General features: G+C 41.2%; 1 protein-coding gene across 2 annotated transcripts in view; it reads left to right on the plus strand.

Moving 5' to 3' along the window:
• Nucleotides 1-4,129: 4,129 nt before the first annotated feature.
• WDR17 (WD repeat domain 17) overlaps nucleotides 4,130-20,644 on the plus strand; it is a 114,800-nt gene continuing 98,285 nt past the window's right edge. The window contains exons 1-2 of one of the 2 annotated variants that reach the window (XM_084627230.1): nucleotides 4,130-4,200; nucleotides 5,777-5,925. In XM_084627230.1, the coding sequence (XP_084483356.1) occupies nucleotides 5,917-5,925 (9 nt within the window). In that variant the 5' untranslated portion in view covers nucleotides 4,130-4,200; nucleotides 5,777-5,916. The remainder of the gene's footprint in view (nucleotides 4,201-5,776; nucleotides 5,926-20,644) is intronic. The other variant, XM_084627231.1, reaches the window with a different exon arrangement.

Below are 20,644 nucleotides of genomic sequence, written 5' to 3' on the forward strand. Positions count from 1 at the left end.
GTTATTATCCATCTTGTTTATGTTGCTGGTTTTCTTTTCCCTTAGGATTGTTATTGGAAAAGCTCACCACTGATAACCCTTTCGGCTTTTTTCTTGGGAGTGGCAATCCCTTTTGTATTTTACCTTTTCCTACATTGTTTAAAGTAGTGTCTGAATTACTAAATGTTACTGCTGTTTTTACTGTTACACCAAATTGTGAAACTAAGGCTTCTTCAGAGTGTAATACATTACCTACTATAGTACCTTTCTGTTTATGCATTAATTCCAAAGTCATACATGAATTTGGGTTTTCTTTTACCCATTGTTCCTTCTTAGGAAAACTTCTTAGAGAATCAGAATCCCCTTCCGGAAAAAAAGATTTCTTCTTTTGTCTTCCAACTATTAATATTACTTCCATAGGGGAATTAAGAAAAGATTTCTGAACTAGTACCAGGGCTGACCTTGTTCTTTTCTTTTAATCCCATGAGTTTAACTTCTTTGATGTTCACCACAGCACCACTTTTCTGAGCCATGCTATTAACTACCTGCATAGCCTGCCATTTTTTCTACATGCAAGCCACTTCATGCTAGCCATATGTCTGGTTAGTTTTAATCTGCTGGTTCTATGACCTCAGAACCATATCTACCATTGCCTGTGTGGCCATACATTTTCCCCTTGAGCAGCACTCCTGCTTCCCTAACACTTCAAGCCCTCACTCATCACAAATGCACTGCAGCTTTTCAGTCTGTGAACTCCTATATTAAGCTGAACCATCTCGTAACAACAAAGTTTCAGTTGCTGCTGAAGCAGCTGACTCTGGTCTTTCAACCTTTTGGATTCATCTATCTCAGACACGCAGGAGCTATTTAGTTATTTCACAACCACAGTTGAGACCCCATTCTATTTGTGCCTTACTGGCTTCTTTTTGCATGGCTATAATCTGAACGTTTTGAGTTAGTATAGTGGCTTTTAACATATCCGCCTCTGTTTTTATGCTAGTCAATTCCTCCTGTGAGGCAGTCATCTGAGCAGTATGTGCCATCACACTGGCTCTCAAAACTTCAGCCTCTACCTTTGAATTAACTAATTCCTTCTGTGAATTAGCTAATTCTCCCTTTAGCTTTTCTTATGCCTCAGATAACTTTTCTGCTTTCATCTTCCATTCATTTATCTCTGTTCTAAAATAGAAAAAGAGGAATTAGTAAACTAACTCGTTTCCTCAGCCTTAAACTATTTATTTCCTTACATAAAACTCCAGCCACCATTTGCAAACTCTGTAAAGCAGCTCACTTTTTCTCCTTTTCACTAGGCTCTCCTGAGAATTCTTTTTTTCTCAGGCTGAACCCATTGCTCACACAGTTGCTGGTAAGCACCAGGTCCAGTGAACGCATTTTTCTTTCCAAGGACCGCATCCTACCTTTCTAACAATCTTCTAAGTTGTTTCCCAACATTATTTCTAAAGTATTATATTGTGCCTCAGTTTCCCTTTTGCTGTCATTCTAATTTATTCCTTGCTTAGCTAGGCACTGGTCTCAGGTATAACCACCTATGTTTTTTTAAGGAAGTTGGGACTTGGGTGTGGCCAGGGTTATAACCCTGATCACTCCGGACTTACAAATTCCTTCAATAAAACTAAATTATTGACAGAACATGGGCTATAACTCTAGTTCTAACCCTTCTTCCTGTGCGGGGATTGGGTTGGGGTTACAAGTGCCTCGTGATAAGGGTGTTGGTGCAGAAGAGGCAAAGCTAGCTTTGCCCTTTATGTACCAATCCTTTACACTGGCTACAATCCTCGCTGCCTCTTATGCCACCGATCCTATTCTCACCTCCCTTTTACCGATCCACACAGGGCATCAGCTATTCGTTAATATAGTGTGATCCTCCATTTTGATGTTTTCTAATAGAGAATTATTGTGGTGGCCATTTTGGATTTTTAACTATAAATGATCATTACTTATTTAAAGCCCTACTTCTAAAACTAACTATATTTTTATGCAAGCTAAGACATTATGATACTGTCACCCACCATTATTATTCAACTCTGGAGAGGTGATTTTCACAATGTTTTAAAACCCCTTTTTCAGTTTTCCTGCAGATCTCTATCTAAGCTGCTGCAAGAGTTTTTTCAGAGCAGCTAAAACAAAATCCATTGTATCTGTGTGACCAAAACCAATGGCTGAGTTCTACATAAATGAAGCTTCAAGGGGATGGAAAGTCCAAAAGAAGGTAAGAACAGCATGAGGTCATTCTGCTTCTTTGGGAGGGTGGGGGAAGTCATTGAACTTTGGAAGATATATGCAAAGACAGAAGCCATCTTTGGCATCCATTAGACCAGTGGTTCTCAAACTTTTTTTTTTTTGTGGACCACTTGAAAATTGCTGAGGGTCTCGGCGGCCCACTTAATGATCTTTCCAAATGTTGTTTGTACCATTAGCCAACTATTGTAAAGTGCTTTGGATAAAAGCACTATATAAAAAAACCTCTTAATAATTAACTTCTTTTGTTCTACCTTTATAATGCAATGGATGTGCTCTCTCTCCCCCACACACACAGCAGCCCCCGAGCTGGGGTTGGGAAGGAGCCGGAGGGGGGGGGGGTTGTCGTCTCTCCTGCCACAGCAGTCACAGATCTGAGTCTGGGAAAGAGGGCCAACTCTACCCAGCAGCTGCAGCCCAGGACCTGGGGAAAGTTACCTCTTTCTCTGGTCGCCGCAGCCCTGCATGTCCCAAATTCCCCCCCACCCCCTCTTTTCACCCTACTAACCTCTCCCACCTACCCCCTATTCCCCCCAAGGCCACCACCTCACCTTACATGTACATCTTCTCCAGGGTCCAGGCACCTAATTAGTGGAGCCATGCAGGCATGGATCCACTAATAAGGTGGGTGGCCCTTCATTCTCTCATGTGCAGCTGCCCAGGTGCGCACCTTAGAGGGAACTATTCGTGAACCACCTGAATGGAGCTTGCGGACCACTGGTGGTCCACGGACCACAGTTTCAGAACCTCTGAATTGGGCAGAAGGGAACAAAGCTTTTGCAATCTGAGCAAGGTAAGTCCTTCAAACAAGGTGGCAGGAGTTGAAGTCTCTGGAAACTGATACAGGTGAGAAACCTGATTAGGCAAAGATCTTCCACCTTGTAAGACAAGGGAACCAGTCCCCTATACTTCTGTGGAAGGTCCTGACTGAGCGAAAGTTAACCATGGCGAGGAAGAAGAATGACCGGTCTAAGAAACTATCTTGAACAAAGTCTGTGCCTTGCAAGATTATATTTTAGATTCATGTTTTAAACTTACTTTTTTGTAACACTATCTAACTTTATTCCTTTATTTGGCATCACTTATGTCCTATTTTTAATAAATTATTTTTATTGTAAACCAACTCAGTACAGTGTTTATGGGGAAAGGTGAATGATTACCATGAAACCTTACTACAAGGAATTCTCTCTCACATATTTGTCTGCTAGGTCTTGCCTACATGCTCAGGGTGGAGCTGACCACCACATTTGGGTTCAGGAAGGACTTTTCCCCTACTGATCATCTCTTACACATATGCATTAATGCAGGGCCAGCTCCCGCCCCCAACGTCTGTTTCCCATTAGTCTAGTATTCCCGCAAGTATTTTCACACTTTCATTTGCATCACACTCACGTACTGTAAAACTGCATGAAGACAGCAGGCCACCCTCCAGACACTCACTCTTGGACACCTGCTGCCCTTGCCTAGTACACCGCCCTCCGGCTGGCGCTGTCACCGTGTGACCGCCTCCCCGCCCTGCCGCAGCGAGCCCCACGCTTAGCTTGGAAGCGCTCCGGGGCAGGGGCTCTCTGCTCCTGCGGGACCCGCAGCCCTTCCCACAATGCACAGCGCAAGGCTCGTTTCACTAGCACCATGACGTAAAGGGCTTAATCGTACGGGAATGCTGGGCATGCGCCCCAAGACCGCCCCAAGCTCCCCCTGGTTCCCCCGCCCCTTCACGCACAGCTCTTCTTCCGCCTCCCCAGCTGCTCCGTTGCTACGGTAACTAACCCCCGCTCACCACGTGCTCAGATTCGGGCACCGCCTCCTCCTGGCCCCCCCCACCCCCGGGACGGTCAAGCGGCTCTCTCCAATCAGCGTGGGTCCGGGCGGAGGAGGCGGGCCCCGCTCGTTGCCTGGGTGACGGGTTTTGTTGGTTTCAGCCCCCGGCCCAGGGGACAGTGGCGGTGCGGGAGCGGCCAGGTAGGAGCTGGGGCCGGTTGGGGGGCGGCTGCTGGGTGACCGCTGGGGGGGCTCGCACTTGCCGTGGGCAGATGCACGGGCCGGGGCCGGGGTCGGGGCGGCGGCTCGGGGTGTCCGTGCCCGTCGGGGGTTTGTGTTTCACATCAGCCGCCTCCGGCCAGCCTGGAAGCGCTTCCTTCGCCTCCGCTCGGCGGCGCCGGGTGCCGGGGGAGGGCGGCCCGGGGGAAGGGTCTCTGATTGGCAGCCTGTGGCACCCCCCCCCGAATTATTTTCTGATCATCAATAAACTTTCTTTGGGGGACTTTGTGTTCCGCCCCCCCCCCCCCCCGTGGGAGTCGCAGGGCGAGAGGGTGGCCGGGAGGAGTGCCTGGCTTCAGAGATACTTGCTGGGTTTGCAGGGAAAAGAGGGAGGGATAAATTTTGTGATGTATTTGGGGAGGTTACTGGATCTATGAAGATAGGTGTGGTAATCTGTGAGTGTCTTGTATATTGTTATCTGTTGGGTTCCATTGTTGAAGCTGATCGTGGTCTCCAGGAAGTTGACGCTAGCATGGGAGTGTTTGAGAGAGAATTTAATGGACAGATGGTGGTTGAAATTTGTGGTGAAAATCTGAGGGAATTTAAGTCACCTGTTTAGAGGATGAAAATAGCATTGATGTAGCTCAGGTATATCCTTGGTTTTGTGGTGTGCTTGTCTAGAATTTCTTCTTCAAGATGGCCCATGAAGAGCTTGGCATACTGGGGAGCCATCCCAGTACCCATGGCAGTTCCCATGGTTTGGACAAAGTGTTCGTTGTGGAATGTAAAATTGTTATGGGTAAGGATGCAGTGGATGAATTTGGAGTGGATATCTGAGGGCTGTCCATTGTCTTGTAAATATTTGAGGCAGGCAGCTATGCTACCATTGTGAAGGATGTTACTGTATAGGAAAATGAGGTCCAAGGTGACAAGGATGATGTTCTGTGGAAGATTGTTAATGTTGCAAAGTTTGTGGAGGAAGTCAGTTTTGTCTTGGAGGAAGCTGGCCCTTTGCATGATTTGAGGATTGTTTCTACGAGTCCAGATATCTTCTGGAAAGATGTCCAGTTTTGATATTAAGATTGAATGCAGTGATGGAGAATGAACAATCCATGAAGGGATGTAGTGCAAACAGTAAATTCTTCTCACTGTTTAAAATCTGTTTGAATTTGTCTCGTTTAGACTTCTAGCCATTGGCTCGTTTTTACGCCTTTGTCTGGTAGACTGAAGAGCCCTCTATTTAAAGTGAATCTTCTCCCAGACTAGGTACATGGATTATAATCAAGTGATCTGTTAATCTTTTATTTGAGAAGATAAATAAATTGTTTTTCTGTCACTGTAAGGCAGACTTTCCAGTCCTCATAACTCAAGTTGCAAAAAGTCAAGAAATGCAAAACCAGTCATAACTCAGTTGCTGTTTGCTTATGCAGAACAACTGTTCCTATTTGTTTCAGCATGATGTATTATTCTGTATTTTAAATTGTGTACTGTAAAATGTATACTTTGGGGAAATTGGTGAATTTAATTTTTGTATTATTATTTTATATTTGTATTGCAGTAGTGACCAAAGGCTCCACTCAGGATCTCAGTCTCCTAGTGCTACTTGCTGAACAAACACACAAGGAGCCATGGTGCCTTGAAGAATTTACAATTAAACAGACAAGATATAAACCTAGTAATAGAGATCATATAAGCAAAATGTCAAAGGTACATGTCTAGTTCTATGGTGTATGGTTGTTTTTTTTTTTGTTTTTTTTTTTTACATTTTCACCTGAATGCCATCTCCCTCCTCTTTTGCCTTTCCTTCTCCATCCTTCTGTTTCAGTTTCTGGATCATGTTGATCCAGTGGTCCAGATCCTGACCCCAGTGTGGCCCATTTGCACTGGTCTGCCTATGCAAAGGGGGCATAAAACTGAAACAAACTAGTAAGAGAGGATTCCCCTGGCATGAGGAAATTTTCAACAGGTATGGTCCCTCTACCCCAAGTAGGAGTTCAGACTGAATGTGGCTAAAGTGAGGTTCGTTCCAGCAAAGAATGGCTGATGTAACAACCCCACTGTTACAAGTTAGCATAAGTTAGACAGGCCCTGATTTGTGCCAGTAGCTGAGCTGTGCTCCAGCATTAGGAAGAAGGCAGAGGTGGTGTACAGCCACCTTTTTCCCCCCACTTGGGTTCTGTACTAAAACACTCCTTAGCTGGGCCAAAGGATCAGGGCCAATGTATCCTCCTTCGCCTTTCCCTGTCATAAATTCAGACTAAGTGTGGAAGGATAAGGGAAAAATGCCTGTGAGCTGGTGCCTCTGGTTCAGTTACTGAAAGTGTCTACAGACATCAAACCTCCTCCTGCATTTTTTGATGGCTGCTCCAGCGGCCTTCTATACTGTGCAGGGAACAGGGTGGAAAGGCTTTTACCTCCACTCTGTGGGGCTGCCTTTCAATGTCGGAAGCCAGCACAGCTTCTTCTTTTTTGGAGTCCAAACTATATAGTATTACTATTGCATGAACACTTTTTCATTTAGTTATATTTGTGGAGAAAAGGGAATGGATTAACCGTATGCTACCTTGCTTTTGCACTTGGGCAATATTTAATGTGGAATTCCAGAAGGTATTTCTGCTTTTTAGACAAAAAAGAATTTTAAATTGGTACATGTTACATACCCCTTGACAAGAAACTGTAGCATGTATAAGAATCAGTAACTCAGGGTTCTACATTTCTATTCATGCATTAAGCACATTTTTCTGTTTAAAAAAGGTACATTCTAATGACTGAGCCACAAAATAAAAACATCCTGTTTATTGCAGAAGGGAGGGGAAACAAAGGAGTTATGAAAACATTTATATAGTAAACATTCATATAGTTGGAGGTATTTATTATTCAAAATTTAGCAAGGCTGAAATTTACCCTTCTCTAGATAAAGATATGTGATTTGTATGCAAGAGATTATACAGGGTTTGACAGATAGGAGTTATACATCTATGCTAGAGGGTTTTGGGTGTGCTGACATTTCTCGACTCACTTGAGAACACAGAATTTAGCAAAACAAAATGGCCAATAAAGTCTTGTTTTTAGTTTTGAAAAAGTAAAAATATTTAATACACAATTTGAAAGATGCGTGGGAAGTGGTTAGCTCAGCACTGCATACAAATATTTTTGTGCAGTAGAGAACACATTGCTTTGCCATATGAAATGTATCAGACTTCATAGTATTACATATTTTCCTTGAGAAACAAGGTAGGTGAAAGTCTGTTTTTAATTGGACCAACTTTTGTCAGTGAAAGAGAAGCTTTTGAGCTTACACATTGCTCTTCTTCTGGTGTCTTCAGGAGTGTAAGCTCAAAAGTTTGTCTCTCACCAGCAGAAGTTGGTCCAATAAAAGATACTACCTCGCCCACTTTTTCTCTCTAATATCCTGAGACCAATGTGGCTACAACAACACTGCATGTTTTCTTTTAGAAATATTCATATTTACATATGGGAAGGATAGTACTGGTGTAGACCCTATTTTATTATTAAAATTTATAGAGTAGTATCAAGTGGCACTGATCCAGGCAGAATTTCCATTCCCATTGTGGAAATTTAAAGGTAACATTCTTTGATAATATTTCTATTATTTGCATGTTATATTTCTGAAAACCATATCCTATTGTTGATTTTTGCACAAAATGTCAACTGACTTTACTGGGAGTTCTGCACATAAATCTGTATCAAGATATGAAAGGAGTGTGATCAAAAACAGTACTTGAAAATATAAAAAGTCTGAGGATACATCTAATTGTATTATAGTTAAGTCCCTGCTGAAATTGCAGGATCATCGTCAAAAAATTGCAGCTAAGTTGCAGATAAGCTATGGAAAATTATGGAAAAGTAATAATGGACCTTATTATTTGTGGTAATGAAGTACATTATTACTTTTCTGAGATTTTCCACTGGTGGCTTCCTGGCTCCGGCGGAGGTGTGGGGGAAAGAAGCCTGATATTGAGGATTCTGCAATATCGCAAGTTAAGTAGGGTCCTAATTATAGTGTCTTCTGACCACTTGTGGGCTGACGGTGGTGGAAAAATGTTTAAAATATTTGTTAGTCTACAAAGTATGCGTTGACCAACATTTTTAGAGATTGAGAAGTTGTTGAATAACATTGCTTTTTTTTATTTGAGGGGGAGGGGTTTTTAGTTACTGCTGATAACGTATGGATTTTCATGAGGTGTTCTTTTGCTGGACAGTGTTTGAGATTTACCTGGCCAAATTCATTTCAGATGCAACTCTTCTGAAGTCAATGGGATGAATTTATCACAAAGTGTCATATGAATTATTTGGGGTTATTGAAGTACCATGTCTTCCTAACTTTGGTTTGATTGATGTTACAAACCATACTCAGAGTGGAACTTACAGTAGTCACTGTGGACATTAAATTTCTTCTCTTATGGTTATCATTCTCTTTTTATGTGGGAAATTGAAACTTAATTTAGCTCAAGCATACTGGCTTTTATTTCAATATGAAAGAGAGGTTTTTTTTTTAGGGGGGGTAGTGTTTTGAGTTTATTTAAGTAAAGGAGGATCTAAGAGGACTGTCAAGCAACTACAAATTTTTTCTTGCTGCTGCCAAATCACTTAATTCTATTTCCCTTTATCTATTCTAGTTTTGGACCTCTCTTGAAGAGGGACTGTCAGTCTTACCAGACTGAAGTGGTTTTGTAGTGTTCACAACTGGGGGAGTAGGATGAGGTCATCACTCACTTTCACTTGTAGCCTAATAGGATTTGAGTAGGGTGTCCTGAGGGGAAAAGTGTTAACTGCTTTGCCTCCCAGCTTTCAAGATACAGGCTAGTCAAGATATAGAAGTGTGTGTGTGTGTACACACGTATGTTCGTAAACACACACAGACACACAATGGAACATATGGAGATTTGAAATCACACAGCTATTTTGGTGGCTGGTGATGTAGTGAAATTAAATCCTCAATCAAAAAGGCAACTGGCCCCAAATAACTCCAGAAGAACTGTTATATCTGAAGTGGTCCTATTATATGGTCCCTAGTTAGATATCAAGGATAAATTGGGCCATTTTTCTTTAGTTTGTTAGTAAAGAACACTGCCAGTGCCACGTTCTCACTTTCCAAACCTCTTCTCCCAGCAAAATCTTTCTTTGTAGTAAAGTGCAATTTATATAATGAAGTGAAATCCCTTCTAAAAATGTTTCTATAATACAGGTAGCATCTGAGGAGGAGATGGGAGGAGAGAAACTCAGTCACAAAAGTCTTGTACCCACGACACTTGCTTTATGTGCCCAGTTTTCAAGAGACCAACTCCCCCTTTTTTAAAAAAAAAAAAAATTAGCATGAGCTAAGGATAAGATGTGACTTTTACCATTACTTTCTCAGATGGTATGTGACTGGAAAGAAAAGGTATGTGCCAACGTACAAGGAGTACAAACAAATCCCTGGTCATCTGTTTGCCGAGTGCTGTAGAAAGCAACTAAGAAACAGAGAGAAATACTGAAAAGTCTATTCTCCCTGAAAATTGTTACAGGAAAAAGCAAAAGCTATGTTATTTGTTTTGTGTGTCCCCACCACTGAGCACTTCCCAAATATTTAAAAGTAGGAGCTGCAATAATAATATCTCTTTCTACCTTCCCAACCTATAGGAGAAATAACTTGTCTAGTTTCTATGATATTTGTTTGTGACTAAATGGGTGTGTTGTCCACATGTGTGAAGACATTATTGAATAAAGGCTCCATCCAAGAAATGAGTTTTGCGATTGGTTCTAGAAGCGATACCCAGGGTTATATTTTTTTTTTGAAGGAATGTATTCCATACTCTGTCTAGCACCTGTGAAAATTCGGTATTCTGTGCTCATAAGTCTCCCCCTATTGGTTGACAGTGAATTGAACATAGCTGTAGTGGGAGATGATGATGATCGTAGAGGAAGAGAGGATCTCTCAGGTTGCTGGAGCCAATCCCATGGAGAGACTTTAGTATCAGGGCAGAGAATTTGAGTTGGATTTTGTATTTAGTGGAAGATTCTAGTGCAGAGAGGAGCTTCAGGATGACCTGTGTTGCTATGCACATGGGCTGCTGAATTTGTAGTTACTCTGGAGGTCATGAATGCACGAATCGCAGTGTCCAGTTCAGAGTTTCATGGGATTGGAGTACTGTCTTCTAGCGAATAGCAGATGGAAGTGGATGATTTTTGGTGTCATGGTTGTTTGAGCATCCAGTGGCACTGAAGAGTTTAAAAGGACCCCTTAAAGATGCTGAACACTACATTCCTATTCTGAGAAGAGATGCCTTCTGTAATTTGGTATGTTATGTGGGAAACAGGTTCTTCAAGGATCTTCTGTCTTCCTAATAGGATCACCCGAATCTTGCAATAAGAAATCTGGGAGATGGTGCACTTTATTTTTGTATAAAGGAGATGTAAAGCTGGATATAATCTATATACTGTTGGCACTTCAGTCCATTTTGTCTCATCAGCTCTCCCAACAATTTCATAAAGATGTGGAATAACATGGGGGAGATGACTGAGCCTTGTGGGACTCTGCATGTGAGTGTTTTGTAGCTGAAGATAGTATTTAAAGTTATTTTTTCCTTTTTATCAAAGTTTTTTTTCTTTCTTTAGATATTTGCAAGATATGCTGTTCTCTGGGGGCTCATTCCTGTTCCCAGTTAAATAAGTGGAAATAGTATCAGGCCACATATTCTCATCTGAACATTATCTTCTTAAATCAGTGTCAGATACTGGACATTTTCCCCTTCAAGAAAGACATAGTATTATACTTAAGATATGCTTTTAGTGTTTCTTCTTTATCTTTATATGTCATACATATAACATGCTTTGAACATTATTAAGAATGCTGTGGCTTGGCTTGACCAGACTGCATACGCCAAATAAAGGTCATACATGCAGAACACAGTAGTTCTTTCTAGGGTTAACCACACGAGATAACATATTTAAACACAGCACCTAGTGTAGACAAGGATAGTTATGTGGTGCTTAAAAAAAGCATTAACTAAAGGATGTTAGTTAATTTTGCACATAGGAATTTGTACCAATTTAACTAAATCTGTTTTAATTTAACCAAAATTAACCATTTGTTAAAATGGTGCAATTTATGATACAGGAAAAGGTCATAGACAAACCCTGTAAGGACAGCACAACATAATGTATGCAACATGACTAACTTACTGAGACAAACTTATCTTTGTGGACTAGACTGGATCAGTACTCATTCTACAGAAACCAGGACAGTCCAGCATTCAGTTGTATACAGAGGAGATAGTTATTTAAACAGCCCCAAGCTAGGACCAGCATTTCAGATCTAGTATACACTAAATGAATAATTTTGCTCCATATATAACATGCAGTCTTGTACATAATGGGTTTAACTATTTTATAATAAACTTTCCTGATTCTTAAATATTCTGTATAACCATAATAGGGTCAGCACCCACCTCTCACAAGTGCCTCCTTGTGTGCCAGCAGTCTCTCCGTTTGTGGAGTGGGGTGGCACCCACCTCTCGTGAGCACCCCGGTGGTTGATGGTTTCTTTGGTGGGTCTTCAGTGACTTAGCCCTCCATCCAAGTCTCACACACTATCTGCACATGGATCAGAACAAATCCCTTCTGGGGTATACAGTCTTTACCTCTCCCAGCCTGATATGTGGTGTACCCTCAGAGCAGGTGTGGCCAACCTGAGCCTGAGAAGAAGCCAGAATTTACTAATATACGTTGCCAGAGAGCCACAGTAATATGTCAGCAGCCCCACATCAGCTCCCCCTCCCCGCTCCCAGTGCCTCCCACCCCCGGCAGCCCCACTGATCAGCGTCTCTCCCTCCCTCCCCATCAGCTGTTTTGTGGCGTGCGGGAGGCTCGGCGGGGGAGGGGAAGGAGTGAGGGTGTCACAGGCTCAGGGGAGGGAAGGGGTGGAGTGGGGACAGGGCCTGTGACAGAGCCAGGGGTTGAGCAGTGAGCATCCCCCGGCACATTGGAAAGTTGGTGCCTGTAGCTCCAGCCCCAGAGTCGGTGCCTATACAAGGAGCTGCATATTAACTTCTGAAGAGCTGCATGTGGCTCTGGAGCCACAGGTTGGCCACCCCTGCCCCAGAACTTCCTCCCTGGAGACACTGTCTACCTGCAGCCTTCCCTGGGCTCAGTCCTTACTGAATCCCAGCAGCTAGCCAGGAGCACCTTCTTAGCTCCCCTGGTCCCTGTCCACACTGAGCTGTCCATGGTCCTGCTGCTCTTTCAGTCAGCCAGGAACACAATCCTCTCCCAGCTCCAGGCAGCAACTGACTGACTCCGTTTCTGCTGCTCCTTTTTATATGGGCCTCCTGGCCCCGATTGGCTGTTTCCCCTGCAGCCACTCTAAGCTGCTTGGAGCATCTCTCTTCTGCTCCTCTCTGGGATGGGATGGGGCAGGATCCTGAGATCTTCAGCAGAGGGCTTCTGGGCCTAGTCTACCTGTCACAATACCCTTCAGAGAGTTTGAATGAAAATTACTGTTAAGCAGGAGTTGCAATTACATTGTATGAGTATGCATACGTATACACAAACATATATATTTTACTTTCTTCCCAGGTATTTAATATGGAAAAAATAACACATAGACTTATACAAAAGCCACAACCAAAAATATGTACCAGGATGTAGGAATGAATAAAAATACATTTTTCATAGTTGAAGTGAAATAATGGGGTTTTAGCAACATGGAAAGACATTGAAAATATAGGGGAAAATGTAACAAGGCCTTGAAAATAATAGATTAAAAAGTTAAAAGGAATGTGACAAGACAAGTTTTGGAAAAATGCTGAGCTGAAAATGTGACTGATAATTAGAGGCTTCTCTTTTTCTTATCAGGAATTGTTCCAAGTAATGTAAACAGTTACCTTTAGTGTATCAGTGTTACCTTAAAGTAGGAGACCCAAGTCATAAATGTCTTGTCTACTCAAGGAAGGGAAAGGGGTCAACCCCAAACTTCCCAAAACTGGATCTTTGCTAAAGTTAGCAATTAGCAATGGCATAACTTGTCTGTTAAAGAATAACTCTTAAAAGATTCATTATTAGGTTGGAGCCAACGAGTCCAACATGGGTTTGAGCACCCATGGCCTAATCATGCTGTAAGTACCAGATCTTTATTTATAACTGTATGTTGTTATGGCTGTGATGATTGCTTAGGCACGGAAGGCACATTTGATGCAACTGGATAAATACAATTTGGCCTTCGAATTTAATAAAGGAATTATGATTAAGGCTGCGAGTTTGACATGGAGGTCACAGATTCCATGACTTTCCAGGACCTCTGTGACTTCTGCAGCGGCTGTTGTGGCTAGCCTGGGGGCCGCCTGAGCAGCTAGGATGGGAGGGGGTGAAGGCCCTGGGCAGCATTTACCTTGGGGGGGGGGCCCGGAATTGGTGACATGTCCCTCCCTTCCTCAGCTCCTAGCTCTGCATCCTGCCTCTGCACACAGGCACCAAGCCTGCAGCACCCATTGGCCATGGTTCCCAGCCAATGGGAGCTGCGGAGCTGGTGCTTGGGGCAGGGGCAGCGCATGGAGCTAGGAGCTGAGGGAGGGACGGACATGTCCCTACTTCCAGGAAGTTGTGAGGTGCCAGCCCCACCCACCCACCCCCCAGTACCAGCAGGAGTACCAGCAGGGGTCCCAGGCTGCCCCGCCCCCAAGATTTAGTCTGGGGTGTATAGTAAAAGTCATGGCCAGGTCACGGGCCATGAATTGTTGTTTACTGCCCGTGATCTGGCCATGACTTTTACTAAAAATACCTGTAACTAAAATGTAGCCTTAATTATGGTTAAGTTAATAATGTCTGGTGATATCCTGCATAAACAATAATATGAATAAGCTTCCAGTACAGGCAATAAATTACACCTGTGCAAATTCATTGATGGCAGTGGTGTTGGATGGGTGTTGCTGAGGACTTAATCAGAAGACAGTGGGGTGCCTCAAATGTAATTAAAGGTCAGTATCGCCTGTGGAACCTTTAAAACTTCTTACAAAGGTGCAAGAATAAAGGAGACTGGTTGGCTCTGAGTCCTGGTTGGGTGGGCACAGTTGGCAGTTAGGAAAAAATGTTGAACTGTAAACTGAGTGCATTTGATCTGTAATTATTGAGAAAATTACATGGAACGCTATGGTGCCATTATCACAGAGTTGCTTTTCAGAATAGAACTTCACTTTAAATGATGCTTTTAAGGTATTGTATTTATTTAATACAATATTATGTGTAATAATACTAATTAATAATACATTCCAGGAATTGTACACATCTATCTTCTAGACTTTTGCAATTGCTGGAATTTATCATGGGTGTATACATTCTAATTTCAATGCATTCAAAACAAGTTTTTGTGTTTACTTTTTTCAGTATCCTGCTTTTTAAATATTGACATTCTGAATTTCTTTAGCACAATATTATGGGTAAAGAAGGATCACAGATGATTTTTAGGGTAGAAAAGCATTTTTTAACCCTCAAAGCAATGTTAGGATTTATGAATGTATTTTGTTATGTTCTTCATCAAGAAACAGTTAATCTCTAATTTGCACTTGTTGATTTCAAAATGTCTCAACAGAGATATCAAAAACCTTCTGTAAGATACTATGCTTTGATATGAGGTCATTAATCTGAGGATAGTATTTTGTGCTATTGTAATGTTTCGGGGTTCAACCCGGATGAGCGAGAGATTGTGTGACAGCCTGCCCTGTAAAGGTGGGTGTCTTAAATGCTCTGTACCTATGTCTCACTGCCTAGGCACCAAAAGCCAGCAGAGGAGCATGTAGTTCCCTGAGTGTCTGTGTGCTGTGTAGCCCTAGTTCAAGTGCTGTGACCCCCGAGGAGCCTGCCTACAACACAGCAGCTTGGGTTAATGCTTGCAGGGTGACCCCAGTACATTCCCCCCCCCCCCCCCGTCCTGAATTTCCCCCATGCCATCTGTCCTGAAGTGTCTGGTCCTCTCCTGGCACACTCAGGGAAACAATATGGACTATAGTTCCTTTAAAGGGACAAATGTACAGTTTATCAGTTTAACTGTAGTGACAATCCTTTCAGTTTAAACATAGCATTGAGCTGGATTATAGTAAAAAGCCAAGAAGTGTGTTAAAAACAACAAAAATAGGTTAGGTGATACCAGTTAGAAGGGATTGAAGCATAAACATATGCTTTCTAATGGTTAAGATCTAACATAAGCTACAGACTTTGCTCAAGGTAGTTTTCTCACCAGTCATTCTGGCAACTTGGCTGACCAGACCCTCTGGCCAGGACCCAAGGCACAGAGCAAAAAGTGCTTGGGTCTTTTGTCTCGTCAGGTGTAGGCAAAAGATGGAATCTCTCTGTGTGCCTTATATTTCCAACGGGATTTCTTTGTCTTAAAATTCAGAAAGACCTCCTAGAGATGCAGTCTCCTGTGTCTCTCTGGGGTATAGGAGCCATGTTAATTCTCTGTCTCTCGACTACAGGCTCAGGATAACTCCCGCTGGTTTAGTGTGTATAGCTTTGTTTATGGCTAATATGTAAATTGAGGTAAATCCACATTCCTTTGTGTAGGACAGTCCTGTTCATCCAGGTTAGGCTGTTTTTGTGTTAAACATGTTTTCTAGTAACATTATACAAAGGAAATTCATAACTTCATATGTAAGGTTAATACGTGCATTTTACAATGATATTAATAACCAGCATCTTATTAGCTTTCATCTGATACCTCACAAGGCATATTTTGTACAAATATTGCAGAAGTGTGTATGGTGTAAATACAGGGGTGTGTAGGATCACAGCTAGAATTGGGCATATTTTAAAATACTGTTTAACTGTGTTGAAATAGAATTAGACAAGATGAGGCTAAGTTTGAACTCTCACCAATTTTTCACTGGTATAAATACATTGAATTTATTGGCGGTATTCCTAACTCTCAGAAGTGGAAAGCTGGATTGAGTCCAGTGTCATTAAATTACAGACACTACACATCATGTTGGAATTATTTTAAGAAACTAAATAGCTAATTTTCTCTAGAGAAATTAATTATTTTGCTTCATTTTTCTAAAACATAGACAGTAGCAGTAGATATCTTTGACAAATTATAAAGTTTGTAATAATAAATGAATAACAGATTTAGCAACATAATTAATCAACCAATAATAAATGATCTAATACTCTCTTCTATCTCTCTTCCAAAAATACCAACCCAACTTTTCCAAAAGCATGAGGATAATAGATGGGTTTTCCAGTGTGTCCAAAGTCAACATGGTTATTTTGGATCAAGGAGTGAGGGTGAATTCCAGAGGTGAGGGGGCCCTATCAGAAAACATTCTATTGACAGGTCCTGCTTTCATATACAAAGCCGCTCCAACTTGAAATGCCTTTGTGTATCCAGGTGTTACTGTGTCACGTGGAGAGAGAGGCCATCTCTCAAGTACGTAGGTCCCTTGCAATTTGTCTTTATAGCTCAAAATAAACTGTAAATTAAACTACATACAGAAAACAATAGGCAACTGATGAAGATCATGGAGCACTTGTATAATGTGCTTGTGGTGAGAATTTGTAGTAAATAAGAATTGGGTAGATCTTAGTATTCTTTATCAGCTTCGGTTTCCACACTGATTTAAAGTGTGGGTCTATGTAGAGTGCAGTGCAGCAATCTAATCTCAGATTGAGAACGGCATAGTTGATGGTATTAAAGTGTCCAAACAAAAGAAATGGTTGCAACTTCCAGGCTAGATGTATATTGGAGAAGTTGTCCTCTCCACTGTTTCTATATAATTATGTAATAAATAAATTCAACAGTGAAATTCAGATTGTGTGAACTTTACTAACAAATGATGGGCATATATTTTAATTCTAAACAGCAGATATAATTCTTACCATGGTTTCCAACTGCTTTCCCCAGTCTACCAACTTCACCTCAGTTTTATTTTGAGTTTCAATCTACTCTCTCTTATTCATGCACTAGTCATTCTCAGACTTGGGGGCCAGGTACTCAACTGCTCCATCTGGGTCAGAGAAGCGTGAGAGATAGGCACAGACCCTACCTTGGGTTCGGGTTGACTGAGAATTGGTGTACCTTTCCCACTTTCAGGCATTATAGGGATCAAATTATTATAGATTTAATGGCTCCAGTGGTTCCACAATAATAGCTGTGAGGTAAGCTTGGTCAGACTTGGCTGGAAAGTTCTGCTTTCGTCCATTCTTTCATGTAGAGGAGTTCCTATGGAGGAATCCTAGCTTTAAAATTGGTGGCAGACGTTGATGTGCAGGGATTTGATGGAGAGAGGAATTAACTGTGTTGCTGCTGATTGAGAATGATAAATTTAAACCATTTGTAGATCTTCCTCAACAATTTGACTTGCCCTTCTTTGGAGCAGGGAAATATCTCCAATTAAACATTTACTTACAAATGCATTTGGACCTCCAGAACTTCCAGGACTTTTATTATGGAAGTAACTTTCTGGATTTACGTGGCCAGCCATATCCTTTGACAATTTCTGATCCAAAAAACACTACCAAAGATTGAAAATTGTTCAAGTTGCTAGGAATGTTGCTAGGAATAGAGATTTGGATAGACCACTATCTCCAACCCAGTGGAAAACAATTGTGTCTAATATTACAAAAGCAACTGTAGACCTGAGACTACAGCTTATTCACCAAATGACGTTTTTTCAAATATACTTGTTCCCATATAAGTTAATGGTAATGGGCCTCATAAATGCTGACCGCTGTTGAAATGTAACTCCCTTGATGCTACACTACCTCATATGTTTTGGGAGTGCCCCTGTATCAAGAATTTCTTGTATGAGATGGGTCAAATGACCAGGGCCATCCCTAGCAGGATGCAGTGCCCTGGGCAGAAGTGACAGATTTGTCTCTTCCGGGACTGACTGTGCTGGTCAATCGCACCAGCCCGTAGGGTCCGGGGGGCCTGGGACGGAAGTGACGGATTTGTCTCTTCTTGGGACCAACCACGCTGGCCAATTGCACTGGCCCGCAGGGGCCCCCAAAGCGTGGGGCCTAGAGAGGTCACCCCGATTCGCCCTACCCAAGGGATGGCTCTGCAAATGACCAGTTTGATATTGGACACAAAATTGGAGCTCTCCCTCCTTACTTTCATTCTTGGACATATTCCTGATATCTGGAGGTTCCCTAGTAACAAGGTGATGTGGTTCTAACCTGTAACTTGGTTTGCTAAAAAATTAATTCCATAAAAATGCAAAAGTCATTCCCCATCAAATATTGATACTTGATTCAGTGATACCTGGTATCCCTGAACCCCATCAAACATTGATACCTGGCTGAACTTGCAGCTAAATAGAATGAGGGACATTCTGCAGAAGGAATGCCCAATAAATTCAAAGCAATTTGGGCTGACTTGTTAGAGGTCTGTGATTAATGCAGTCCCTGAAGATAGATATGTCACTTCCCCTCTCTTCTCTTTATCCTAACCCTCTTTACTTAATTTGTATATTATGATGAATTTTCTGTTTTGATATATTTGTTAAAGTTGAAAAAAATTAATGAAACAATTATATATAAAAAGGGACATAATCAAATTATTATTAAATTTGTAAAATGAAATTCACCTTGATCCAATCAATAACACCACATCTAGGTTCTTTAAAAATCTAGGATTGAACTAAGTATAGGGCTCATTATGACACAGTGTCATCCTCTGTTTCACTAACTATGGGTGTGATCCCACAAATTGACATAAAATGGGACTACTCACTGTATTAGCACAACTTTGTACAAGCACTGTGCCCCTAACAGATGTTTGTGTGATTGGGCCTGTAGACAGAACCACATTCCCCTAGAATCCAATGGAGGTGGATCTCTGGATGTGGGAAGGACAGTGCTGTGAAGGTGATGCTCCCCTTCAGTGTCAGTTTCCTCCTCGAGACTTCAAGCCATAAGAGTCCCATCTCTTGTGAACACAGAGTGGTTATTCAGGGCCTATGTTAATGCAAAGTTTACAGCTGTACAAAAGACAAGAAAATCAAACTTATTTTTCCAAACCAGCCATAATTCAACACCCTTGCATATGTGTGGTAATTTGTATTCCTGAATAAGGTGGCAACTTTGCCTTAAATGATATCTGATATGCTAGGCACAAATGCTCTGTGACGTAATTGTGGTGGTTGTGGAGCTATAACTTTGGATTTCTTAAACTTTGTACATATAAATCCCCACCAAAATGATGGGTTTAACCATAGTTCTTTGCATTTTATTTCTTCTATCCACAAATAATACTTTGAATTTACATAGCTCTTTCATCAAAAATGAAAAAAAAAAAGAAAGAAAGAAACAATGAACATTTGTATAAATACACTACTAGGTTAGTATGTAATGTGTATACAGTAATTTGTTCACATTGCATTGTTCCAAATGTTTTGTATAGGATACCCATCCACTCAGCTTACCTCAAGAAGTCTCCAAGATGAGAGAGTTTATTTCTTGAATGACATAGAGCCTAAACCTAATCCCACTGAAGACAATGGAGTTTTGAAATTGATTTCAGTGAAGCAAGTTCAAAGCTAGATCATCCCTTTATATATACTTTAATTGAGTTATTTTACATAGCTCAGTCACGTAAAAAGGGAAAAGTCAAAGTAGCTGGCCCATAAGTAAGAATAGAATATGCCCCTGAGTTTAACTTTCTAAAATGGTCTTTAAAATGTCTTTTTTTCCTATGTTACACAGGCAGTTTTATAAACTCATATTGCAGTGTCTGTGACCTCAGAGTAATAATTCTCCATTCCTGACATGTGGTTTTGACGATTAATAATAAACATACCCTTTCTAATTGATTGAAAAGAGGCAATCAGAATATCAGTAATGTAAGGTATATACTATATAAATAGTAAGAGTAATGTGAAGTGTTTGTTTAGCTTCTAAACTGTAATTGGTTCATCAGAATTGTTTCCTGTATGAATTAAGGTCACGATCCTGTAAGGTGCAGTGTGTCTTACCCCACTGATTTCAAAGAGAATTTAGGGTGCTTAGAATCTAATAGGATCTGAGACATAAACATAGGCATGTGGAATGTCTGTTTGATCACAGGGTTTATCACTATGGTGACACTAATTCCAGAATTAAGCAATTACTTCAGTATTTAAGTGAACATGATTTGTATGTTTTGTATTCCTTTTAGAATGTCAGGAGTACATTCAAAAGATTGTGTATTTTAAGACTGAATATGAGTTTTTAATTTGCTCAGAGGTGTGTATGATGATAGTTTATTAACATTATGTTAACCAACTAAAATGGAAATGAATTAAGTTTTTCCAGTGTGGTATATTACAAGAACTATTATACCAACAGTTCTAAAGCCTGTTCTTAGAGAGAGGGGGAAAAAATGATGATTAAAAGAAATGTAAGAATAGTATCAAATTCTTTTTTGAATTAAGTATTTTATAAACTATGTATCTAA

The sequence above is a fragment of the Lepidochelys olivacea genome (genome assembly GCF_965140295.1).
Source record: "Lepidochelys olivacea isolate rLepOli2 genome assembly, chromosome: 4".
In the NCBI taxonomy this organism is placed as follows: Eukaryota; Metazoa; Chordata; order Testudines; family Cheloniidae; genus Lepidochelys; species Lepidochelys olivacea.